At 40.8% G+C, this 27,756-nt stretch overlaps 1 protein-coding gene across 1 annotated transcript in view; it reads left to right on the top strand.

Annotated features, from left to right (window-relative positions):
* The window catches only part of LOC149441688 (zinc finger FYVE domain-containing protein 26-like), a gene marked incomplete at its 3' end in the record, with an annotated part of 275,032 nt that extends 261,033 nt beyond the window's left edge, over positions 1-13,999 (top strand). Inside the window, exon 11 of the mRNA XM_089657042.1 lies at positions 13,895-13,999. Coding sequence (XP_089513168.1) covers positions 13,895-13,999 — 105 coding nt within the window. The remainder of the gene's footprint in view (positions 1-13,894) is intronic.
* Positions 14,000-27,756: the final 13,757 nt, after the last annotated feature.

Here is a 27,756-nt window from a genome sequence, read left to right as displayed (position 1 = left end):
ACAGATTGGTGGCCATTCTCCTTGGTGATAGTAACAGTAGCTAGCCCAGTAAGCCACTGAAAATGTTATCACTGAGAGATAGCCCGATCAGAAGAAAATTCTTCCAGGCTGTCTCTGGATGAAGCAGCATCCTGAAATTTGGGGGGTGTTTATAGGTTTCTCTCCTTTCCTTATCCCATCTGTTGCTCCTGGTTCTTTGGTGGTTCTTGGATCCAGACATTGAAATCAGCAGTCAGAACTGCGGTTCTCATCACAGCCGTCACTATGGTAGGTTTCCCGTATGGCGGATTTGTGGTCTTGTGTCTGTGAAGGTGCTTAACCACTACCCAATCTCCTGGCTTGTATGGGTGGGTAGGATTATCTGTGGAAAAAAAAGAAAACAAAAAAGAGACATCACCATATACACCATTTGACACCCTACTCAATTCCTGGATTTATCTAAATCACCTGACATAACTACCAAAGGACCTCTTGTCCAGGGGGTGGGGAATGGCCAACCCTTTAAGGATTCTTGGAGGGCCATGGAATATACAGCCGGAGAATTCACGTAGCCTTAGGGCAATCTGGCCCAGGTTAACTGTTTGTTGGCCAGAGTAAAACTTAACAGTAGTTGTGTCTCTTCGTCAACGTGGACGGAATAAAAAAAAATAAATTTGCTTAAATCGATCACAGTATAATACTGTGTATCGTGTGGAATGGAGGTAATCAATGAAGGCACATCTGGGACAATGGGTGCAACAATGAGATTGTTAATGGCCCTGAGATCTTGCACTAAACTGTAAGTGCCATCGATCTCCTTGTGATAAAGGATACTGCTTTTGACATGCTGGACCAACTCCAGGTTTGAGTCTGGCCTTGTAAGGTATACAGAGAATATACCCTACATCTAGCTTACTGTTGGCCCAGACTTCACTTTGTCTAAATCTTTCATACTCACAAAACAGTGAGATGACTCCATGTGCACCCCTCCCTTCTCACTTACTCTGATTGTGGCTTTGAATTTTCCCAACAAATCTCTGCCTTGCAAATTTACAGGGCATCCTGATAAGTTTTTGAAAGAATGTTTCACTATGGAACCTTTCCTGTGAGAGTCTGAAATACTTGGTGTTTCCCAGGTTTTGGCACATGTCCCAGTGATACCATCTGAAGGTTCACATTCTACTCTTGTCCCCTATTTCTGTTGCTACCTCTTTCTCCAGGATTAGAACTATGTTGTAACCCCTGAAAATGTACTTTTTTTGGTACATTTGGAGACCTCAAAACCTCTAGCGGCGTCTTTCTCCATCACTTGTTTTTCAAACATACCTGCATCCATCTCTGTCCAGTGTGAAATAGGCTGTCTTACCAACAGCAAAATTTCAAATCTGTATCCTGCCATCAAGGTTTGCATATATATAGTGCCCATTTCTGCACTAACCATATCCATCCCAGCTTCTTCCTTCCAAACTTTTATAAATCTTTTCACTTACTCTGTCACCTACTCACACCTTTCTCTAAATGGCTTCCTTCAGACATACATGAGTGATTGCTTGGGTTCCAGGATCAACTAGAACATATATTATAGACACCTTTGTCCAGTCAGAGTCCATATCATATCCCAAAATTCCGTCAATTATTAATTTCATGTTCTGCTGTGAACACGGTCTGTCTCGTATGGCTCTCTACTCCTTCTCCTCCCTCTACCCCTCCCTTGTCCCTTTTGGTACTATCAGGACTTTGCGTTTTTCTGCCTGAACTAAGGGAGATTGTGATGGTCTGTCTGTCCTTGAAGGACTGAGGAGAAAAAAAATCATCCTCCCTTTTAGGCAAAGCTTGATATACTTTTGTATAACTTGTTGGAGCAGACGGTGGGGGGTTAAGAGCGGAGATTCAAATTTCTGTGCTCTGGAATGTAACTAGACACATATTTCAGCCAGTGAAAACTTGCTGCTTTCAGATACTGTATCCCTTAACAATACCATTATCACATAGGTAACCTAGACAATTCAGGATATATTCTTTTTTTTTTTTTTTTTTTCAGCAATATCACTTAACACTTTATGCACAAGCTTAATGTTTGGATAGAGATCCCTTACCTTTGGATTCTACCCATCTTTGACGCAAAACAGCGGTTAGGCAACGCAATAAATATTACAGTGTCAGTAATATTTATCTCTGAAGTGGAGAGGCTGTAACACCGACAAAGCCTTCTCAACATTTCAGGAGTTTAACACTTAAAAGTACGGACCTTGTAATATCCCTATACTGTAACACAAATTACTACTTAACAGTTTCTTAACATTTAGCAAATAAGCACTTCTAAAATGGCAAAAATAAACGAGGACACCTGTGAATTCACAATTATACCTGCCTAGGCAATTTTTTCCCAGAGGTTCCCAAGACCTCTGAATTCCTTTGAGGACCCACCTCAAAGACCCTCCGTGAGATCCAACAATCTCAAACGGAAACTTGGGCTACTATCCCTGGGTCTTTAAAGGGGGGTTCAATCCAGGTTAAACTAAGACTGTCTCAACTTACCTGACCATCCACGCCTTTAATCTCACTTCTGACACCAGATTGCAAGGATTCAACCTATGTCTGTAGCCCCCTGTCCTCTTTATTTTCACCACCAGGCCTGGGAGAAATAAAGCTGTGATACCGAAGTCTGCAAGCTAAATCTCTGAAAGTTTAATGCATGACAAGAACTGTTATACAGAACTCAGTAGGCGTTGCTTAATCTCATGATCACCAATGAAACATTCCATTCTAATCAATATAGTTACGTGAAGAACAGAAACTGCAAATAGTTGAGGGATACCATATAAGGTAGTTCCTTTTAGAGAAATTAAACTGGTCTAAGGAAACTAGAGAGAAGTTACAAAAACAAAACTAACTGTTCACAAGTCTAGAAATGGAGGCATTATACAAAATGGATGCCAGTTAATAAGACATATTTCCTTACAGGTAGTGAGGAAGTGAAATGAGGAAGTTATACACCTTCAGGCAAAGTGGTCATTGGATTTCAGGCTCCTGTATGTGGCAAGGCTTCCAAAAAATCTCACACTTGGTATCCCCATACTCTGTAGAAGTAGCAGAATGTATTTTGGAGTGTAATTCCACATATACCCATGGCATGTGTGAGCAATTTTTAATTAAAGTGACATCTCTGTGTAAAAAAAAAATAAAAAAAAAATTGTCATTTCCTAAAAACTTTTGGTAAAAAATAATGTATTCCATTGACGCAACATGCCACTCAGCAGATAGCTTAGGTTGTCTACTTTCCGAAAAGGGGTCATTTGAGGGTGTTTGTACTGCCCTGGCTTTTTAGCACCTCAAGAAATGTGATAGGCAGTCAGAAAATAAAAGCTGTGCAAATTTCATTTATGTACAAAATTGCATGACTGCGCAATTGTCAGTTAAACTAGCGAATATAGCAAAAAATAGTGTAAATGCCATTATCTATACCATAGTTTGTAGATGCTATAACTTTCACACAAACCAATTAATATACACTTATTGGGATTTTTTTTTTACCAAAGACATATAGCAAAATACATTTTGGCCTAAATTGATGGCGAAATTGGAGTTCATAGGATATTTTTTATAACAGAAATGAGAAAATAACAGGTTTTTTTTTTTTGTCAGCCATAAACACCTCCAAAATCCAATGACCAGCTCCAGGCTTTCAAAGGGCATATTTCCTCATATCACTTCCTCACTACCTATCACAGTTTTGGAGGCCCTGAAATGCCAGGATAGTACAAACACCCCCAAGATGACCCCTTTTTGGAAAGTAGACACCCCAAGGAATTTGATAAGAGGCATGGTGACCATTTTGCAGATATCATTTTTGTCACAGAGTTTTTAAAAATAAAAGAAAAAATGTTTTTGTTTTCTTTTTTGTTTTCCAAAAACTTGTGGCAACAAATGAGATGTGCAAGCTACTCACCATGCCTCTTCGCAAATACCTTGGATTGTCTACTTTCCAAAAAGGGGTCATTTGGGTAGGGAGCTTCTACTATCCTGGCATTTCAGGGCCAACAATAGAAGCTTATGCCACACATCACCCACTCTTGTAACCACTTGAAGACCAAGCCTTTTCTGGCACTTTTTGTTTACATGAAAAAACAGTTTTGTTTTTTTTTTGCTAGAAAAATACTGTGAACCCCAAACATTATATATATTTTTTAAAGCAGAGGCCCTAGAGAATAAAATGGTGGGTGTTAATTTTTTATGTCACAGTATTTGCGCATCTATTTTTTTTTGGGAAAAAATAAACTTTTAGAATTTTAATAAAAAACACAATATATTTCCCAATTGCTTGATAAATTATAAAAGATGATGTAACATCGAGGATATCAAACATGATATGCTGTAAAATTTTGCACGCCCATGCAACGGCAACAAATTTATGTAAATCCATAAGTGATGCTTTAAAAGCCTTTAGATGTCACCACTTTATATTTACACAGGAGGTCTAGTGCTAGAATTACTGCCCTCGATCTGACATTTGTGATACCTCACATGCATAGTGCAACCTCTGTTTACATACCGCCATGGGACCACCGGTTGCATTTGCCTTTGTGCGTGAGCACGGGAGTGGGGGTGATTTTTTTTTTTTTTTTTAATTATTTATTGTGTTTGTTTTAATCATTTTGCACTGTGTCGGTCTTTTTTCTTTTTTTTCGATCACTTTTATTGTTCTCACAGGAAAATATCCCCTGTGATAGCAATAGGCAGTGACAGGTATTCTTTTCTGAGAAATCTGGGGTCTATTAGACTCTAGGTCTCTCCTCTGCTCTTAAAGCATCTGATCACCATCGGTGTGATCTATGCTTTCCCAATTTTAAAATGGCACGGTTCATATCCGGCAAAACGGAAATGATGAAATGCTTACAGTGTTTTAGAACATAGAGATGATTGGAGGCATTCCAGTTTCCAATCAGCTCTATTGTCAGCCAGTGGAATGCATTTTTGGGTTCCCTGGTGGGACAGGAGAGCCCATGAAAACCTTGGAAGGCGGCGGAAGGGGTGGGGGTGTCCGTTCCCGCTTCTTGTAAAAGCGATCTGGCATCTGATTAGTGGCATGATTGTTTTTACATGAAAGTCGACCTCCAGCTGAAAAAAACAATACCAGGATGATCCCTGTAGCCTCTGGCATCGTCCTGGTATAACCACTCAAAATGCAGTGAAGTAACAGTATGTTGCTATTCCACGTTGGGCATATATGTAATAGCAGATAACATGGGTAAATGATGAATCGGGTCTGTGGACCAATATGACCGCAATTCATTCTTTTTTGTAATGGCCAGCAAAGAGTTAAATGTGTTTAACGTGCGTGTAATATGTAGTGCTTTTACTCAATGCCATGTTCGTTCTTCTCTCCCTGGACAGCATAGGGGGCAGCGGGGGGGCGCACGCACACCCATAAACAGAAAGCAACGTAAGGTTACATTGCTTTTCACAGAGCTGCACATTCGTTGGTGGCAAGTAGTTAAAAAAAAAAAAAAAAATTCTCAATGTTTTTTTTTTCTAAACATTACTTTTATTTTTTTTATTTTTTATTTTTTTTAAATACTTTCATCAGTGTAAAGCAATGTTACCATAGCAGCATTGTACTACTCGGGGGCGTGATCAAGGATTTTGTTTTTCTTTTACACTGTCATGGCCTGGAATCGAACCTGGGCCTTCTGCAGTGGGAGATGGTGTTTCTTCTCGCTGAACCACCTGGAATGCTGGACAGCTCCCTTGACAATTCTTTGGATGATCCTGCCTTTTCCCTGTTTTGTCTTGAACCTTGAACTCCTTGCTCCTCCCATGAACTTCCTATAAAAGCCATGTCTCTGCACTTCCTGGTTGCCAGATTATTGTGCCTTACCAGCCAATATCCCGCTTACTGTTCCTGCTGCCGTCTTCATCTACGTTACCGACCTTTGGCTTGCTACTGACTACGATTCTGCCTCATCCTATCTACTACCATTGGTGACCGACCCTTGGCTTGTGACTGACTCCGCTTCTGTTTGATCCCTGAACTGTTTGATCCGCTTTTGGTTTCCAGCCTACTCATTCCCTGGTGGGGTGATCCTGAGATCTGTGACCTGGCATTCACACGCAGCCAAATCCATCTCCACCATTAGGAGCTCTGGGGAAGACCGGTGGATGCTTAGACCCCGCACCTCAGGTGAGCCTGCATCATTCCCAGGGTGGGCCGCTGGTGTACCAATCCTGCTGGTTTCAGGTAAGCCTTACAACTGCTGTAGCAACTGGTCTCTGAACCTGACCCAGATCGTGACATACACTTTGCTTTGCTTGAGCAATGAAGGATCATTGCTTTGAACTGTCATGAATGAGTTAGTTATGACAGTTCAACAGCAATTTTTAAGTCTTGCCACAGATTCTCATTTGGATTTAGGTTTGGACTTTGACTGGGCCATTCTAACACATGAATATGCTTTGATCTTAACCATTCCATTGTAGCTCTGGCTGTATGTTTAGGGTTGTTGTCCTGCTGGAAGGTGAACCTTCGCCCCAGTCTCAAGTCTTTTGCAGATTCTTAACAGGTTTTTTTCTAAGATTGCCCTGTTTTGTCTCCATCCATCTCCCCATAAACTAACCAGCTTCCCTGTCCCTGCTGAAGAAAAGTATCCCCACAATATGATACTGACCCCACCATGTTTCACGGTGGGGATGGCGTGTTCAGGGTGATGTGCAGTGTTAGATTAATAAGAAAATGAAAAAGGAGGTTACAAATGTGCTAGGTATGCGCTACACTAGAATCCTCTACAATAAAAGAATATGTGTGGTCCAGTAACCTAACATAACTGCCAACTTGAAAAAATGCTAACAAGATGTCCACCAAAGCGGTTACAAAAAGGACCATTCGCTAAACCATGATACATTACATATTTAAACATTAAATTTTATTCATGATTATAAATGCAAAGAATTACCGATCATTTAACAAATGATAATTAAACCGCAATATCCATCACCTCACCCCCTGACAACGTTGTCTGTTCCACTAAAACCATTTAAAGTTATTCATTACGTCATGGTATGGCCTTGTATGCATAAGAATAATTAGCCCGGCAGCGACAGCCACCGGTCATCTGTCGGGCTATTTCTTGTCACCCTATGGGCTAGCTACGTTGGAGTAGGAATAATCTAGCATGGACTATCATAATGACAAAAGGTAATCCAATTGTAGCTGTGCTGATCCAATAATTCCTGTATAGATATCATGTAACGTAAAGTCCAGATATTCTACTTCTGAACTAATGTGTCCTTGATAGAATATGATGGTATATCTAGTCCCACAGCATAATGCACTAGTTATAATGTGCAAGTATGTGTTGAACAAAGCAGGCAACTGTTTGCATAAGTTTGAATAAGCAGGTAAAGTTCTCAGCAAGAAGGTAATGACAAAGGTTCATAAGCACAGAAATTATAGGTAAGCATAGGCAGTTCAGCATAAGTTCCTTGTTTTTAAAACAGTCAAGCCAAGATAAACCGCTGTAGGTGCTGACAGCGTGATTACTCACCGCCGAGCTCTATAGCATACAGTAAATGCAAATTCGATCACCCTTTCTGCTTAAGACATTCCATCCTTAGTAGGAGTGCCGTATTGTGGAGATTACCTGCAAAGCTCATCAATATCCTTACCAACCATAGGATTTAGCTTCCATGTTACACCTCTATGCCGCTATACATGTTTCCACTTGGCAATCATATAGTCCATGCCTGTTTGCTTCTACTGTCAAGTATGTGGGCTGCCCAGTGGATCATGGCCATCCGTGACATCACTGACGTGTGGAATATCTGGACTTTACGTTACATGATATATATCCAGGAATCATTGGATCAACACAGCTTCAGTTGGGTAACCTTTTGTAATTATGATAGTCCATGCTAAATTATTGTTATAAAAAATAATGCTTACTAACCCAAATAAATAAACAGTGCCCTAAGTAATCAAAAACATAATTCCCAAAAACAAAATTAAATGAAATTGTCCTTCAAAATATAAAGTCATTCATAAAGTTCAAAAACCTTCAAGTTGAAAACCGCTTCCAAAGTGACTTTTGAGACCAAAACCTCAAAAAGAAAAAAACTCAGTGTATTACCCTTATCAACTGTAAATCTATATATACACTCCATAATGCATGTGAATCGCACACAAAAAAAACATGTGATCACTACTACATACAGTGAACAACTGTGTAAAACGTGCCCGTGAAACAATCTCGTGACAATTGAATTCAGTAACAATACTGTGAAAAGTGTGTCCACTTCTAGAGTGTGCAGATTAAATACCCTTACCAAAGATCAAATCATCACAGGCGTGTAATTAACCAGGCAGGGTGCTGACATCTCTAAGCTCCACCAAGAGGATCTTGACAACTACAAAGATATACTCCTCTCTCCACATCCGTCTCCAAACGATGTCCACCATATATATGAATCAATAATAGTGTAAATCCGTATAGAACACAATAGATAATACTTTATTGTATGCTTACATATATTCCATCTTTAAAATTGCCATCACAAAGGAAAAATGCAGCCAGACCCTCTGGAGATCCTCAGAAGCGCTTTTCCTGACTCTTAGATCGAGAGTTCCAGGATCCAAAATGGCCGCTCGGTCACTTCCGGTTCCGCTGTACGTCTGATATCACTTCCCTTTGACGTGTTTCGTCATTGGACTTAATCATAAAGGACAGAGACATCTAGCAGGAAGGTCATATTTATACCCCTCTCTGACGTGCGCCGAGACCAAAGCCGCCATGTCAGGGAAGGGACCGCTGCCCATACTACGCCATCTGGTTACCCGCAGCAGACATACCCGCTGCACTCTGCATAATCACGGAGAATGTCCCCTGAGGGATTGTAAACATTCTTAGTTTCCTAAAACCAATACCCAAATTATTACAGAAGGGAGATGGAAAGACCACCACCTAGGAGAGGGGAAGAACATTCAGGACAATGCCAGGAAAGCCCAGAAATACAAGGGACTGATGTAAGGATGGACAGCAAAAGGAAAAGGAGAGATGCAAAGGGGAGGGGAATTTATAATCTTAGTTCCACCACCCTGACTCATAACGAAGTGTATGTTCTTGATAAAAGATTGAAGTTTGCACTCAAGTCATCCCTAAAAAAATGTAATACCTTCATAGATGTTAATAAGTATGTTAGAAAACTTAATATTAAGAAGTATTTCTCCTCTCTACCTGGCCCGAACAAACTGGCCAATGGTAACAGCCCCTCTGACTTATTTTTACATAGTGAACTAAGGAATAATTCAGTTTTTAATCCAGTTAATAACAGAAACCAATATATTGAGGTATTTAAACAGATGGTTATTACAGAGATTAGAGATATTCAAATGAAAGAATTTAAAGAGGAATTTAATTTTCAGGAGGGGTTTGAATTCGTTAAAAAAGAAGAATGATATTATCAGGCCAGCGGACAAGGGTGAAGAAGTGGTAGTGCTGGATAGAGTAGCCTATGAAGAAGTTATGAGTGATATTTTAAAAGATGTGGATACATATGTCATTTTAAAAAATACCCCTCTCACTAAATACAAGAAAGTACTTCAGGATATTGTTAAAGATGCCAAGAAGGATGGGATATTGGATACTAAAGAAGCTAAGTATCCTATTCCTTCTCATTGTAGAATGCCTGTGATTTATTATTTGCCCAAAATACATAAAAGTTTAACGAATCCCCCCCCCCCCCCCCCCCGGGAGACCTATTATAAATGGTATAGGATCTATACATTCAAGGACGGTGGAGTATATTGATTGGTATTTACAACCCATAGTTAAACAGATGCCTTCTTATTTGAAGGATGGGCAGGATGTTATTGAACTGGTGGAATATATGAAGGTATCAGATAATACTATACTGGTGACCATTGATGTTAATTCCCTGTATACAAACATTAAACATGAGGATGGGATCAGAGCTATTAAGTGGGCCCTAAAAAAGTATACAGATCACCATATAAAACAGAGGAAATTTATTATAAAATTATTGGAATTTTGCATGGGAAGAAATTACTTCTGGTATGGGGGTAATTTTTATAAACAGAAGAAAGGTGTAGCGATGGGCGCGAAGTTCGCGCCCAGCTTAGCGAACATTTTTTAAGTAAATGGGAGGTGATTTTTAATAAGTGGCCAGGCCTTATTTTTTGGAAACGTTATATTGATGACATTCTGGTTATCTGGGAAGGCCCGATGGAGACATTGAAGGCTTTTTTTTAGAAGTTATTGAAAAAAATTAACATGACCTAGGGCTTTCTAATAATATTGATAGGATATCAGTGAACTTTTTAGATCTGATCATTTTTAAAGAAAATGGGGTTTTATTCACTAAGATGTGTTTTAAGGAAACAGACAGAAATGGGTATATCCTGACCAATAGCTGTCACCACCCTTCTTGGATCAATGGTATACCTAAAGGACAATTTATTAGAATCTTGAGGAATTGCTCGAGAGTAAAATAATTTATAGAGCACACAGAGATAATAAAAAATAGATTTGTACAAAAGGGATATGATCCTGAGACTTTGGAGAGAACTAGATATGAAGTTAGCAAAAATTATATAGGAGATAAAAAAATAAGAAGGGTATCTAAAAAGAAGAATAAGTCAAATAAGGTGGAATATGCTTTTATTTTGGGTTTTAATTGCCATTATAAGGAGATGGAATCTGTCTTTTATAAATACTGGCCTATATTGAGAGAGGATGATGTGCTGGGCCCTATTTTACCTAAAAAGCCTTCTTTTATCTATTGGAAGAATACTAATTTAAGGGATGTTTTAGTTAAAGGAATTGTTTATCTCCCAAAACGCAACAAATTTCATATGTTTGATTTTAAAGGGTTCTACCCATGCAAAAAATATACTACGTGTAGGGTCACCAATATGAAAAAGATTGATACTGGATTTTACATCATGTAACACAGGCATGAATTTTAAAATTAAGAAATTTATTACCTGCTCCACAAAATATGTGACATATTTACTGGAATGTCCTTGTGGATTCCAGTATGTGGGCAGGACATCGAGGTCATTACATATTAGATTAGATGAACATATAACCAATATCAAGAAAGTTAAAAAGAATCATTGTCTTTCGAGACATTTTAGGGACTGTCACGATTGTGACCCTAGTGTATTGAAATTCTGTGGGATAGATAGGATGGAAGCTCATTGGAGGGGTGGGGATAAATTGAAAGCCATCTCTCAAAATGAAACATTTTGGATATTTGAGCTTAAGACCTTGAGACCATATGGTTTAAATGTGGACCTAGATTTGAATTATTTTATTTCTAATTTTTAAATTTATTATATTCTGAGTAGGGATCACATTGAGGTGCAATTTAGGAGAGGAACTTAGTTTAAACAAATTTTTTTAATAACATTTTTTTTATACTAATTAATATATTTATAATAATTAATATATGATTTTAATGTGATTAATTAGTAGTATATTGACTAATTATTTAGGGATAGGGTGTTATATTTATATAGTGTTAGTATTTTTGGAAATTTAGGGATTGATTTAGAAGAGTATTTTATTTATTTATTTTATTTAATTTATTTAATTTTAATCATCATTCATACTGGGTTATTAAATATGGCTATTAATATAATTGGAGTATAGTAGTATGGGAGTATTGGAATGGTTAAGAAATTATTGAAGATTTAGATTCTATGGTTTGGTATAGATTGGATTATATGGTATGGATGTTTTTGGTTGCAATATGGTATTGACCTCTAGAGGGAACTGGGGGATCTATTGGGTTTAATATATATTGTTGCTGTGTTTATACATGTTATTATGTTATTTGATGCATTATTTAGGAAACTAAGAATGTTTACAATCCCTCAGGGGACATTCTCCGTGATTATGCAGAGTGCAGCGGGTATGTCTGCTGCGGGTAACCAGATGGAGTAGATATAGCGTAGTATGGGCAGCGGTCCCTTCCCTGACATGGCGGCTTTGGTCTCGGTGCACATGTCAGAGAGGGGTATAAATATGACCTTCCTGCTAGACGTCTCTATCCTTTATGATTAAGTCCAATGACGAAACGCGTCAAAGGGAAGTGATATCAGACGTACAGCGGAACCGGAAGTGACCGAGCGGCCATTTTGGATCCTAGAAATCTCGATTTAAGAGTCAGGAGAGGATCTCCAGAGGGTCTGGCATCATTGTTCCTTTGTGATGGGAATTTTAAAGATGGAATATATGTAAGCATACAATAAAGTATTATCTATTATGTTCTATACGGATTTACACTATTATTGATTCATATATATGGTGGACATCGTTTGGAGACGGATGTGGAGAGAGGAGTATATCTTTGTAGTTGTGAAGATCCTCTTGGTGGAGCTTAGAGATGTCAGCACCCTGCCTGGTTAATTACACGCATGTAATGATTTGATCTTTGGTAAGGGTATTTAATCTGCACACTCTAGAAGTGGACGCAGTTTTCACAGCATTGTTACTGAATTCAATTGTCGTGAGATTGTTTCATGGGCACCATTTACACAGTTGTTCACTGTATGTAGTAGTGATCATGTGTGTTTTTTTGTGTGTGATTCACATGTGTTATGTAGTGTATATATATATATTTACAGTTGATAAGGGTAATAAACTATCTGAGTTCTTTTCTTTTTGAGGTTTTGGTCTCAGAAGTCACTTTGGAAGCGGTTTTCAACTTGAAGGTTTTTGAACTTTATGATTGACATATTTTGAAGGACAATTTCATTTAATTTTGTTTTTGGGACTTATATTTTTGATTACTTAGGGCACTGTTTATTTATTTGGGTTAGTAAGCATAATTTTTTATAACAAAAGTATTACACTTTTTGGGGTAAAAGTGTTTTCATGCGTTTTGGTGATTTATGTATGTAAATTATTAGGTAATAGGACACCGTATATCATTGTTATTGTTCATGCTAAATTATTCCTACTCCACCGCAGCTAGCCCATAGGGTGATAAGAAATAGCCCGACAGACGACCGGCGGCTGTCGCTGCCGGGCTAATTATTCTTATGCATACAAGGCCATACCGTGATATCATGGATAATTTTAAATGGTTTTAGTGGAACAGACAACGTTGTCTGGAGTGAGGTGATGGATATTGGTGTTTAATTATCATTCTATGCATTTATAATCATAAATAAAATTAAATGTTACCGGAGTTACCATGGTCCTCTTGGCTGCTTCTCTGATTAAGGTTCTCCTTGCCCAGCCTGTCAGTTTAGGTGGACAGCCATGTCTTGGTAGGTTTGCAGTTGTGCCATGCTCTTTCCATTTGCATATGATGGATTGAATGGTGCTCCGTGAGATGTTCAAAGCTTTGGATATTTTTTTATAACCTAACCCTGCATTAAATGTATACACAACTTTATCCCTGACCTGTCTGGTGTGCTCTTTGGCTTTTGTGATGCTCTTTGTTCACTAATGTTCTCTAACAAACCTCTGAGGGCTTCGCAGAATAGCTGTATTTATACTGAGATTAAATTACACACAGGTGGGCTCTATTTACTAAATAGGTAACTTCTGAAGGCAATTGGTTCCACTAGATTTTAGTTAGGCGTATCAGAGTAAAGTGGGCTGAATACAAATGCACACCAAACTTTTCAGATATTTGTAAAAAATTTGAAAACCATTTATCATTTTCCTTCCAGTTCACAAATTATGTGCCACTTTGTGTTGGTCTATCACATAAAATCCCAATAAAATATATTTACGTTTTTGGTTGTAACATGACAAAATGTGGAAAATTTCAAGGGGAATGAATACTTTTTCAAGGCACTGTATTATGAGAGAAAATGATTTTACATTATGTACAAATTAATACTATTTTAATAAGTGAATGTTTCTGTTTTTTTTCTGCCCTCTAGATTCTATTTTTAAAAGAGGAAATAGCTCGGTCAAGCAGGCAAGAGTTAAAGGAAGATTGCATCAAAGATCCAGAGGCCATAATTCAAATTATCTTAAAAACAAAGGTACAGAATCTCTACCTGTTTAAAAACACATGGTTTCTCACCTTCCTTAGTTTTACTTTTGTTGGCATTGTTTCACAAAAGACAGAAAAGATCAATAGCCTACCCTGCAGATTTTTTTTTCCTTTTCTTTTTTTAATGTATAAGTGTATTTTGTGTTGCATGCAGAAAGTAAATCTTTTTTTTTTTTTATTGTTTATTGGGCATGCAATTCTATACCCTTCCTACAAGAAGGCAGATGCTAGGATTTTGCTCTTCCGTTCTGGGCTAAACTCTCTCTTATCAAGAAGACACCTTTCAGCAATAAGTTTTCTTTTTTTCATACAGTCGCTTTTATTGGAGAATAAAAAAGCAATACAAGTCAAAGAAGACATCCCAAAAGTGGCATTGAGAATGATGTATGTGGGGGATGCTGCACAGAGGTTTATTACCTTCATGTATAGAATGCATGAAGGTAAAAAACCTTCAGCCTTCAGAACTACTTTAAGGGCAATGGCCAATAAAATTTCTCTAAAGAGAGTATGATCAAGTTTTTGGTTTGGGATTGGTATGTCTGGTAAGGGAGTAAAAAGTAAACAGGCAATGTCAGTTGAATGCCAGTAATTGAGTTAGTTTAGACACTACTTTACCCAAAGAGGGTTGAGCAACTCCAGAATATAGGGAGAAAAATGCCTCTATCCAGGCAACCTCTAAAGCAGGTCTCTGGAGCGTTTAGGTAAATCTTATGTAATTTATTAAGAGTAAGATACCATCTCGTGTGGAGTTTCACCACCGTCTCTTTAATGGTCATAGTACGTGTATTTGTATGCATATTGGCAAGCATGTCCATCCAGTGTTCCTTAGAAAACTCTTGATCTATCTCAGCTTCACACTGAACCATTACAGTGAATTTATCTGGTAAGTATAGCCTATTTAAGTAACCCTAAAGATTACACCCCTATCACAAGAGGAATTATGTCAAATTCGTTCAAACTTTGAAAATTGAATCCCTGAACTAAATTAATATTGAGATGAATAAAAATGTCTAATTTGTAAGTACTGTGATGATTTGGCGTGATGTAGTTCTTTGGTAGCACCCAAACAGTGAGTTTACTCCCCTCCAGAGGTACCTTTCAGGGCTTTTTCTGTCCAATATGATTTAAAACAAAGGAAATTTAACAAAAAAAGGTTTCCCACTTGGGGCTCTCGCCATCAATACGATACAATATTCAGCCTCATGTCTCTTAACAGCTTTGTAGCACAGCTTAGCAGTGTTGGTCCTCCTAACCATCTAACACATCCTGTGCTTGTGCACTAATCACTGTACTTCAGTTCTGTGACCTTTCAGCAGCGTCTCAGCTACTCTGTTCCCCATGGACTGTTTTCCTTACTGAGAGGCTCAGGCCTTAAATTGTCCTGACCTCTACAGGTCGGTGCATAGCTGCACCACTCACAGCTCCCTTCACACACTAACCCTCTCAGGAGGGTAGAGGCCCTGAGCTCTCACTTTGCCGCTACTAAAAAGGCATCACACACCTGTGCAATTAGTGTCCCCGTTTACTTCAAAATGTGACCAAAACTGGCAAATCACACAGTGACATGGCCTCACACTGCCACAGTACTTACATTTTGTATTTTTTTGGTATAGTGCCCATAAATGTAGTGTTTGACATACTATACTATTCAAAGGAATCATATCTTTGGAATGTGCAGTCGCAAACCACAATACGTCTGGAAGGTGTAATGGGCGAATTGAGGCCATCTTAAACTGGAACCAAGGTATCTGTGTTGGAGAGGCATGCCACTGCACTGTTTGTGCCGATCTGGCTGCTAGCTAATTGTGCTTAACTGGTTAATGGTTAACCATCCCCAATCCTCCTTGAGATAAGGGCCTATAAACCAATGATTTGCCAAAGTGGGTTTTTTTTATCTCGCCAAATAAATGTATTCACTTCCCTTTGAATTGTTTCAATAGTCTGATGGGAGACATAGGTAGGGCTCTAACAAAGTACAGCAGTATTGGTAATATGGACATCTTTATGGCACTTTGTTACTCTCCCCAGCAAAGAGATAAGTAATGTACACCATAACTGTAGCCATTGCCTGACACAGGAGAAGGCTCCTGAGTAATTACATGGTGGGGCCAATCTATTGCCTAGATATGGTAGGGATCCATCACATATGGAGATGCCAAAAGTGTCATCTTTAATGCTAGAGCTCAAAGGTTGAGGTAAGTTAGATAGGTTGACTTCTAATCCAGTGAGATCCTGGAAGACTTTCAGGAAGGATACTAGGTTGGGAAAGGAAACCACTGACTCAGACAGAAACATTAGTACATCTGCATACATGCTCAATTTAAACTCGCAATCTGCTTTCAAGTAAATGTTAATATTCTGTCAGTGTTGATGGCTCTAACCAAGGGTTCAATCGCCAGGGCAAAAACCAGTGGCGATATAGTTGGCAGCTCTGTCTTGTACCACGGCCTAGACAGAAGTAATCAGAGGAACAACCTGGTAATTTGCCCTAAAGCCATGCATAAATTCTCTATGAAACCCAAATTTGGCAAGGATAGTCTCCACATATGACCATAAGACACTGTGTATATCAAGGCCACGTAAAAGGAGTTTGCGAGACCATAGATCTACTTCTTGTATGATGTTATAGGCAAGATGGATATTGTCTGTGATTTTGTCTAGAGAGAATAAAACCCATCTGGTCAAGTAATTGTTGATAACAGATATAGACCTATAATTTTCTGGATGGGTATGATTTTTGTTGGGTTTAGGCATAAGCGTCATGTTAGCGTAAAGCATATCTTCAGGGAGCATATGGCCCTGGAGAATATAATTATATAGGTTAACTAATATGGGGACTAAAATGCCTGCAAATTTTTTATAGTATGTAGATGTATATCCATATGAGCCTGGGGCCTTAGGGGGCTTCACAGATTTTATGATAGCTAGGATCTCTTCTTCCATGCATGGGGCATTTAGTCTATGCGATTGCGCTTCTGATGAGCTTGGAAGTTTTCGTGAGTCCAACCATGCTACAGACGCGGATGAAGATCTGGTCTCTGGAGGAGAAAAAAGGGATTGGTAGTAGGATATAAAAATTAGTAAAGCCTCTTTTGGATGATACACCTCTTGCTCTTGTTCTGAAGCAACACATGTATACATGTGTTGGTTGAAGTGATTGGTGACATTTACAAGTAAACATGGAAGCAGAGTCACTGTGGAGAAGGAATCGCGCCTTTTGACCACCGCAGTGATTTTTTGATCCTCTGGGATATCCATTTCTGGGTAATTTGTTGGAGTAAGTCTGGGGAGTGAGACTTACCGTGAATATGGTATAGTCTATTTAAGTCTTGTGCAAGGGTATTATTCTATGCTGTCTTAAGGCGGTTTTTGGTGCTAGCCAATTCTATCAAGTGACCCTGCAAGACAGCCTTGTGAGCCGCCATGCAAAAGTAGGGGAAGTGTCTCTTAATCTAAAATATTCCCTTAAACCAGGGCTCAAAATTTCAAGTCCTGAACTACTAGTCAGGCCCTAAGAGTTACTTGCCACCAATTTCCCCACCCAACCCCTACCCTGTCTTGCCCCTAATTCTTCCCCTAAACACGCCCTCGTAAATTATCTCTGCCCCATCACACAACCCTCCTTCACACAGCCATGTTCTCTACCCCTTTCACACACCCCTCCCCTTACAGCCATGTCCTCTACCCCCTTCACACACCCCCACCTCCCATAGGCATGTCCTCTACACCTTTTACGCACCTTTACCCCCCACAGCCATGTCCTCTACACCTTTCACCCATCCAGCCATGTCCTCTACCCCCCTTTTCACCCCCAGCCATGTCCTCTACCCACTTCTTCTCCCCCACCCTCACAGCCATGACCTTTACCCCCCTCCCAGCCATATGCTCTACTGCCCTTTACATCCCCTCACCTATGTCCTCCACCCCCATTCACATCTCCCTCCCCCCACAGCCATGTTCTCTACCCACTTCACATCCCCCAGGGCACAGAGAGCAAGCGGCTAAGATGCAGAGATGTACACACAGTGGAGCACAGCATTGGACGTGGGAACTGCCGGAGTTAACTTTCAAGTTAACCAGCAGATGATTGGTTGCTAGGAAGTCTCAGCAACCAATCACCAGCTTGGATATGGGAAAAGTTAACTTTGGCAACTCCCACCCAACCCACCTCCCTACCCCACCCCTGCCTCATCCAGTTCTGCCTCCCACTCTCTGCTAGGAGAATGACAGGGGGCGGAAACAGGGAGAATTTGGCTCCGGCCCAACCCTCTTTCCTGTATTCTGGTGCTGCCAGCGCCCCCCCAGATACTGTTACACACTCATCCTCATGTTATTTCCACTCTCCAAATGCGAGCAGGCGAGTGGAAATTTTGAGGGCTGCCCTAAACAGTCTGCGATCTGTGACACAACGTCTGGATCCAGCTATGGATTTTCAAGGGGGGGTTTATTCTTACTTAAGAACAAACACTGGTTTACACAGTTTAGGTCCTGGTCCAACTAACATGCTGGCATGTTTTTTTAGGAACTCAGGATTACTGGATCTTTGCATGGTTCACTGTGGAACAATTTTCAAAAGCATTAAACAGGTGGACTGGAGGTGATATGTCGCTTCCTCAACACCTGTTTTAGCTAAAAGCCTGATGCACTGCAACCATGTGCATTTTGTATTTTCCATTTATCCGAACAGGCCATGTTTACTAGTGGTACTTCCTGATGAAAGCAACCTGCCGTATACATTTTGCTGCAACCACTGCATTGTGTATTAAAATGCCTGCCTACTGGGCATGTTAACTTGAAACTTAGTGTTTGGGGTGCTGGGGGGATGTGGTAAAACACATTTAAGCCGCCTGTTCTTACCACCCTTCTTTCACATAGGCAAACAAGACCTGTAAGTGGAAGACAGTAGGTGCTAAAGTCCCTCACTCCTGTTTAATGATGGTTGTCCTAGTTTGACATAGATGTCCTCTTTCACACACCTTTTAAACCAGTTCTCCTCTCTGTATCAAATGTGCACCCGCTATCCTTGAAAAAATGTCCCTTTTCCTTAAGATTTAGGGAAACTGCTGCTTGACCTGTAGAATTTGTCCTCATGCTGGGTCATTCATTTGTTGAGCAGTATCTTCATCTCCACAAAGTACAGATCTTTAGATTCCTCAGTACACTGCACTGCAAATATACAAAGTTACTTGTGTTTGGGTATTGTGCAGTTTGTGAACTTTTAAGTGAACTCCTAAAGTCAGTTTACAGAGAAAAAGGCAGAGGACAACTAATTGTTACAGATCACTGAGGGAGGGGACTTGGTCATTGAAGTTTACAGGAAACACATCCACACAGACCAATATCTGCTTTATGGCTCCCGCCATTCACTGGAACACAAATTGGTGTTTATTAGAGCTCTGGAACATCAGGCTGAGATGGTAACAGCAAACAGTCTTAAAGCAAAGAAAACAGATATCTCAGGAGTACATTGAACAAATGTGGCTATCTAGAATGGGTTTTCATTAAACATCCACAAGGTCAAGCAAAAACAAAGGAACATCAAACTGAGTGCAGAAGTAGAATAGGTACGTAATGAACCCGTATATAGATCGGGTGTCAGGAAAACTCAGAAGGATTTTTAATGCAGTATTAAACCAAAATGAAAAATGTAATACATTGCAGCTTTCCAATCCTTAAATGCTGTGGCTACATTTAGGTTTATTTATTTTTTGTAAAGACTCTTTCCCTCTATTTTTACCTGGAGATCTGGCCAGTAACACACCTCCTGTGTGCGAATGCCTACATTTTGGATGAAGGAGCAACAGAGCCACCTTTGGACAGCAGCGTTGTTAATCTGGGAAGAGGGTAGTGTTAGATGTGCTAGTAGATTTAAATGCTCTAACAGACTGAAGCCAAGCTCCAGCTTACACTTTTTAAGCAGTTACAGCAAACAGTTTTGTTCCTTTGTGGATAAAGGTTTTACATAAGTAAAGGTTTACATAAGGTTCAGGACAGGGTCAGGTCAGGATTTTATTTAGTTCACACACGGTTTAGAAACTGTTTCCATAGAAGCCTGTAATCTGCAACCTGAATCGGACCACGCTGCTCAGAATTTGTACAGGATTATTTTCCAATCCGCACTGCCAGTGCACTGGACATATGTGAACAGGAACCATAGGAAGCAATGTTATTTCACACGTCAAGCGCATTAAATGCGATTCAAACTGCATTCAATCTGCAAATTTGTGAACCGGAACTAAGACACCAATTTAACATAGGGTCACTTGGATTACACATCTCAGGAGTGGATAAAAAAAAAAAGGAAAGGGGGTGATCACTTTTAATGCTAGGGTCACACTTGTGGCATAGGAAAAACCGATGGCAGGAGGACTTCAGGTCAACCTACATTTATAGGCCAAACAAATCAGAGATGAGGATACCCAAATAAGCAATGAGAAACACAGTATTTCATTAGTGTTAGGTGAATCTACCCAAATATTCCAAACTTTGTGAAATTTGGCAGGGCAACTATGAGCGATATAAGTAGCTTTATGCAGTGGTATAAAGGAGTTTACATAGGATTTCCAGAAGATAAGAGAGGGAGCTTCAGGCAACATCCATTTTAACACTGGCCTTTCTAGCATAGAACAAAAGCAAACTGAGGAGAGACTTGGTTGCTCAGTGGAAGGCTAGGGAACCCACCAGGCCCAGCAAACATACATCTGTAGCCTCTAGGATAGGAATTGTAGCTAAGGTAGCAATAAACTGGACAGTTTCATTCGAAGAGCTTTACATTTTAGGGTATGTCCAGAACATATGGTGAAAGAAATATCACTAATACACCTCAAAACAATAAGGATAAGCTCCACGTTTAATTTTGTTCAACCAATGGGGTGTTAGGTAAACTCCAACAATTTAAACTGGATCAGGTGATCCCTGAAAGCCACCAGCTGGAAGAAGGGGTATTCCCATATTTCCTCCCAATCCTCCTCACCCATATGTGGAACATCCGCCCACCACTTGGATTGAAAGCCTTCCAGACCAACATGGATCGAAGGCAGAAGTTGCTTATAAATCTGAGACAGAGGTTTAACCAAGGGCTGCTCGTGGAGTTGGGACTTCAGCTCCGAGTGGGAAATATTTAACTGTGTGGATCCAAATTGAGAGGAAAAGGTGTGGCAGAGTTGCAGATACCTGAAGAAGTGGCAGTTAGGAAGCCCAAATTGTTTAAGTCTGGTAAAGGGAAGTAGGGTACCCCCCCTCGTAAAACTGGCCACGAGTTTTGAAAACACTGGATGCCCACACAACTGGATCGGCAAAGGGCTGGCATTCCAGAAGAGTTGGATTCAACCACAGAGGAGTATCAGATGACCATCTTGCAGGGACATTGGGTCATTTGCAAACCAGCAGATTAAATGTCTGGACCACTGCCTTCATGGAGGATGTGAGAGAAGATGGTGCTCGGGTACCTCTGTAAAGGAAATTCCACAGTGATTCATAGGATCCCAGATGGCCCGCTTCCAGGATGACTGGGGCATTAGTATCAGCAGCAATTATGGGCATGCATAAGAAGTAGGACTGAAGATCTGGGCGCACCAAGCCCCCTTGTCCAAGGCCTACAGAGAGTCAATTTACTAAAATGAGGGGTAATGGACTTCAAGAAGGAGGAGGTGATCATAGAATCAGATTGTCTAAAAAATTACTTTCGGTATCCAAACTGATGAGGGGTGTAGGACATATAATAGAATTGGAAGGATCTTCATTTTAATCAAATTTATTCTGCCAGTGAGCGACAAGAGCATGTTATACCATGCTTTAAAGCGAAGCTTAATATTAGCCATCAGGGGATACAGGTTTAGTTTACACAATTCAGATACATTTGTGGTGATGGTAACACATAAATAGTGTATGGAGAAAGTCCAGGACAGGGGAAGGAAGAGGTCAGCAAGTTGAGAAACAACAGTGAATTTATTAACAAAGAATAACATTGAACTCACATAAGTTAATCATTTACCATCCTGATGGCCAGGCCTCTTTTTGCTGTTCGGCGCTCCATTATTTCAACTGATAATTGTGTGGCCATGCAATGCTGTACACAAACGAAATGTACGTTCTTTTTTCACACAAATAGAGCTTTCTTTCAGTAGTATTTGATCTCTTATGTGCTTTTTATCTTTCACGCTATAAACAAAAAAAGACCGAAAACTTTGAAGAAAAACTATATTTTTTACTTTTCGGCTATAAAAAATATATAGTAAAATCAAAGTTAGTCATAAATTTAGGCCAAAATGTATTCTGCTACATGTTATTGGTAAAGAAAAATTCCCAATAAGTGTATATTGATTGCTTTGTGTGAAAGTTATAGCGTCTACAAACTATGGTATAGATACTGCAATTTACGCCTTTTTTTTTTTTTTTGCTATACAGCGCTGCAATAGTTTAACTGACAATTCCGCAGTCATGCAATAGGGTACATAAATGAAATTTACATCCTTTTTGTCACACAAATAGAGCTTTCTTTCGGTGGTATTTGATCACCTGTGCACTTTTTCTTGTTCAAACTTTTTATTGAATTTTCAATCGAGTAACAAATGCAGGACATTCAAATATATGTACAGGAATAAAAGGAGGCACGGTTTGCCCCAAGGAAAGAAGGAGATTGTCATACAAAAACATACATCATGCGAGGGGAGGTAAAACAAAGTTATGATCTAAATATGGAAAGCTGCTCCCAAGAACTACACATAGGTTCCATGTAAGACAAAGGAAAAAGAAGGCGAAGACAGGTACAGGTAGGAAAAAAAGAAGGGGAGAAAAGAGGAGACCAAGAGGGGGAATGGGGGGGGGAAGGACATGTGACTTCCAGAAGAGAAAAGGTAATCTCTGGACCATACTAATGTATGGATTAGCCCACAGAACCACCATACGATGTGGCTAGGAGATGTTAAGGGAGGAGCAGTGAATCTTCACAATTCGGTGGGAGAAAACGTTCCACCCATGGGGTCTAAATCTTCAGAAACAAGGGGACAGAATATCCAATGGTTGCTTCCACTTTTTCATGAATCATTGCCTGCATTACCTTGTTCATAACTGCTAATATACAAAGAGACGGGGACTTCCATGATTTGGCCATGATCTGCAAGAGCAGTTTGAATTGGGATTTGGATATGAAAGGGGGTTGAAGATTTAACAAGGCTATGGTCGGATCCGGCAATAATGGCTTTGCAAAAAGCAAGGACAGCATACAAAAGACTTAGGACCAAAAAATGTGGGCAACCGGGCAAGACTACCATATATGAATGTTCCTACCATCGCACAGCCCCATAAACAATCAGGAGGATAATTAGGAGTATATATAGCAATCCTCGCCGGAACCAAGTACCATCAGGCCAATACTTTCTAATTAGTCTCCACAGCTACCACATTCTGTGAGTAGGATTTGTTAGCCGACCAAATGCGATCCCAATCCATAGGGCTCAATTGGTGCCCAAGATCTTTCTCCCACTTAGCGACATATGTAGGGTTTGGCAGAGAGTCAGGAGTAGAAAGGAGGTTATAGAGGGCAGAGATAAGGCCATGTCTATGGGGTCCCTGTAGCAAGAGCTTTTGAAAAAGGTCATGGTACGGGCCAAATGGGATTGAATAGCAAGCGGGGCGTAAAAATGCTTCAACTGGAGACATCTAAAGACCTCTGACGCCAGAATAGAGTGTGACTCACGAAGAGAAGGGAAGGATTTTAAACCCCTATGGGTCAGAAAGTGATGGGCGCAAAGCAGATTAGCCGAGGACCAGTGTGTAAAGGAGCGTGGAGAGGACTAGGCCGGGGGGAAGGCCGGATTCCAAAGGTACGAGAGTAGGGGATTATGCGGTGACTGAAGGGAATTGTGGGATTTTAGCCTGTCTCAAAGTAAAACGTAATGAGACATAATTGGATTACGAAGCACCCGGCGGTCTGGAGGCCTAAGCCATAGAAGGTTAGCAACTGAGAGTGGCTCAAAATCGACCGATTCAAGGATGACCCATTGAGGGATTTTGCACGTCGCATGGTACTTTGGCAGTTGTGCAAGATGTGCAGCTTGGTAATACTTGGTAAAATCTGGGAGACCTAGGCCTCCGATAAGCTTAGATCTATGAATGGTAGAGCGAGGTGTACGAGGGCGGATGGAACCCCAGATATATACGTAGGCTCATCGCTGAAAAATGCAGCGCAAATGTGCTGGCACTGGAATGGGTAGGACTCTGAACAAATATAGTATTTTAGGGAAAATGGACATTTTCACTACAATGATCCTGCCCATCCAGGCTAGTGGGAAGGGGGGACCATTTGGTCATGAGGCTAGTAAGATGGGTTAGCATAGGTAGGTAGTTGGCCAAATAAAGGCCTGATGGGCTAGCAGTCAATTTAACGCCTAGGTAGGGAATGAATTGTTGGGACCAGGTAAACAGTAGCACCTGCTGCAGATGGGCCAATTCTTGAGGAGGTAAGGAGATATTCAGTGCTATTGACTTTTGAGGGTTAACGTGAAGGCCAGAGATGTGGCTGAAGTTCTGAAGACGTCAGAGTGGAAATCGGGGGGGTAAGGGGGGCGGGTGAGAAAGAGGAGTCAGCAAAGAGGCAGAGCTTATGGTGAGAACCTCCTAACTCAAGTCCACGGATATCTGGGTCGGCTCTGATCAAGAGGACCAAAGGTTCGATGGCTAGGGCGAAGAGCAACGGTGAGAGCGGGCAGCCTTGACGGGTGCCTTGCAGGATTGGAAATGAGGCCGACTTGTGTCCCAAATATCTAACACAAGCAGATGGCTCACAGTACAAGGACAGGAAATGAGCCCCAAAACCCCAACGATGTAGAATGAAGTAAAGGTAAGGCCATGAGACCGTGTCAAAGGCCTTCCTAATATCCAAGAACAGGTAGCATGTGGGGATGTTGCAAGTACAAGCCAAGTGCGGGAAGGACCGCGTGTCTAACATTGCCCCCGCTTAGTATGAAGGGATAATGCCTACCTGATCATTGTGGACTAGAGACCCTATAAATGGGTTAAGGTGGGTGGAGAGGATTTTCGCTAGGAGTTTAATATCCATGTTGAGGAGAGAAATAGGCCTATAATTGGACCAGACTGAGTCATCTGAGTTAGGTTTTGGGATCATGGAAATAGTGGCTGTCACTGTTTCGGGCCTGACCCGTGAGGATGGTATTAAAGGCGTTATCTTATAGTAGGCGGCAGAGAAGCCATCCGGGCCTGGGCATTTACGTATATTCAGAGCCTTAATGACAATAGGATTTCAGCAGGTGTGATTGGCTTCTTTAGGATTTCCAGTTGTTGGTTTGACAGTTTTGGGAAAGTAAGATGAGCCAAGAGGGTTTCAGACTGGTCAAAGGATTACGTTAGGGAGTACAGCTGAGAAAATTTTTTGCTGAAAACTTGTAATATGCGTACTGGATTGCTAGTGAAACCGCCCTGGGACACATGTAAGCGAATCGGTTTAGTGGCTTCATCTAGTCTGCGGAGCAAGAGGGCTAGGAACGTGTCAGGTTTGTTTGCTTAAGTAATGTCGTGCTTAATTTATGTCGTTCCGCTTGATCTGTGAGAAAGAGATCTAGTTCCAATTGGGACTGCTCCAAGGCTTTACGATTGCTGAGTGATAGGGTGGCTTGGAAGGCCTGATGAGACTGAGTATAAGTTGCCTCAAGACGGGAACGCAGTTGGCGCTTTTCTTTATTTAGGAAAGACAATTTGCTAATACAGAACCCTCTAATCGCTGTTTTGTGGGCCTCCCATAAAAGGAGGGGAGAAATATCCGGAGTGGAGTTCGTTGACAAGTACTCCTTAAGAAATCTCTATGTCCAGGCTGTGGGAGGGATGGGATAATAGATTATCATTGAGAACCCAAGAGGAATCAGCTGCCAAGGGAGCAAGGGATGAAAGCACAATGGTCGGACCAGGGAATAGGAAGGATATCGGAGGCAAGGAGTCCCAAAGAGGAACCAACAGATGTGAGAATATGATCAATACGCAAAAACGTATTATGAGGATGCAAAAAAAAGGTATAGCAGTGTTTCACAGGATTAAGTTCCCTCCTATCCAAAAGATCATAAGGAGATCTACAGGAGTAGTCCCGGGACTGGAAAGAGAAACGAACCAAGAATGGGAAGCTCCATCTGTAGGCTATACCATGGTGCTGGAGGTGGGGTTTCATGGCTCTACGCTTAGCAATTGTGGCTGGGCACAGATAATGAAATAACTGGTAGCGATTGTCCTGAAATGTTAAGGACCCAGCGGCGTGAGCTGCTTGTAGGAGCTGCTCCTTCGTGCGAAAATAGTGGAACTTGGTGATGATATCGCGTGGTGGGCCGTCCGGACGATGGGGAGCCAGCGCCCGATGGACTCTGTAAGTTCAAGACGTTCAATTGGAATAGCTGGGGCCAGCTCTAGGAACAGGGCCGTGGCTGTGGAAAGGACGTCCGTGATAGACTCAGGGAGGCCCAGAATACGTATATAGCGCTGGGCCCTATTTTCGAAGTCCTACAGGCGGGACTGCATAGTCACGTTTTCATCACGCAAATGCTCAAGTTCCCCAGAATGGATATGGAAAGTGGCGTCCAGATCGTCGACCCTGTGCTCTAGGTCAGAAGTGCATTGCCCCAAATCACGGATTTCTTTAGACAACTTGTCAGTGATATGGTCCGAGGTCTGCTTCAGGGCTTTGTGCAGCATCCGTTCGAATTGTTAAGAAGGTCAGGAGAAGCCAAATCAGAGCCAGAAGTGTATACATGTGTCCCCATGTCAGAATCTGACTCGCCGTCCGAAGAGCTGCGGGATCTGGGATGTGCAGCCTGTAGGGCTGCATATGGCTGTGTTTTTGTCACAGCTACAGATGTAGGAGCAGTCACCATCTTGGTTGAGGCCGGGAGTGGTGTACAAGAGTCTCCCGCTATGCTACGGAGCCTCAGGCGGACATGTCTGTTCCAGCAGCCCTGTGCATGCGCACCCACCTGTGCGCTCTTTAATTTTGGCATTATAGACAAAAAGTTTTAAAAAAAAAAAACATATTTTGTAATTTCTGTCATAAAAAATATCCAAAAATCTCAAATTTAGGCCAAAATGTATTCTGCTACGTGTTTTTTGTTAAACAAAATCCCAATAAATGTATATCGATTGCTTTCTGTGAAAGTTATAGCATATACACAAACTATGGTATAGATAATGGAATTTACGCAGCTTTTACTTTCTGACTGCCCATCACATTTCTTGAGGTGTTAAAATACCAGGACAGTACAAACACCCCCAAATGCCCCCTTTTTGGAAAGTAGACACCCTAAGTTATCTGCTGAGACATATATTGAGTCCAAGGAAGATTTATTTTTTTTCCACAAGTTTTTGGAAAATGACAAAAACCTTCTTTTTTTTTTTTACACAAAGTTGTCATTTAAATTATATATTTCTCACACAAGCCATGGGTTTATGTGAAATTACACCCCAAAATACATTCTGCTACTTCTACCCAGTATGGGGATACCACATGTGTGAGACTTTTTTCGGGAGCCTAGCCACATATAGTAGCCTGAAATCCAATGACCACTTTGAACGCCTGAAGGTGCATAACTTCCTCATTTCACTTCCTCACTACCTATCACAGTTTCGGAGGCCCTGAAATGCCAGGATAGCACCAACCCCCCCCCCCCCCCCAAATGACCCCTTTTTGGAAAGTAGACACCCCAAGGAATTTAAAAAGAGGCATGGTGAGTATTTTGCAGATTTCATTTTTTT

Source organism: Staurois parvus, unplaced genomic scaffold, assembly GCF_062004578.1.
Source record: "Staurois parvus isolate SC_StPar_1 unplaced genomic scaffold, SC_StPar_1.0 ptg000959l, whole genome shotgun sequence".
Taxonomy (NCBI): domain Eukaryota; kingdom Metazoa; phylum Chordata; class Amphibia; order Anura; family Ranidae; genus Staurois; species Staurois parvus.
The sequence above is the reverse complement of the archived record's forward strand: the minus strand, read 5'-3'. Positions and strand labels throughout refer to the sequence as shown.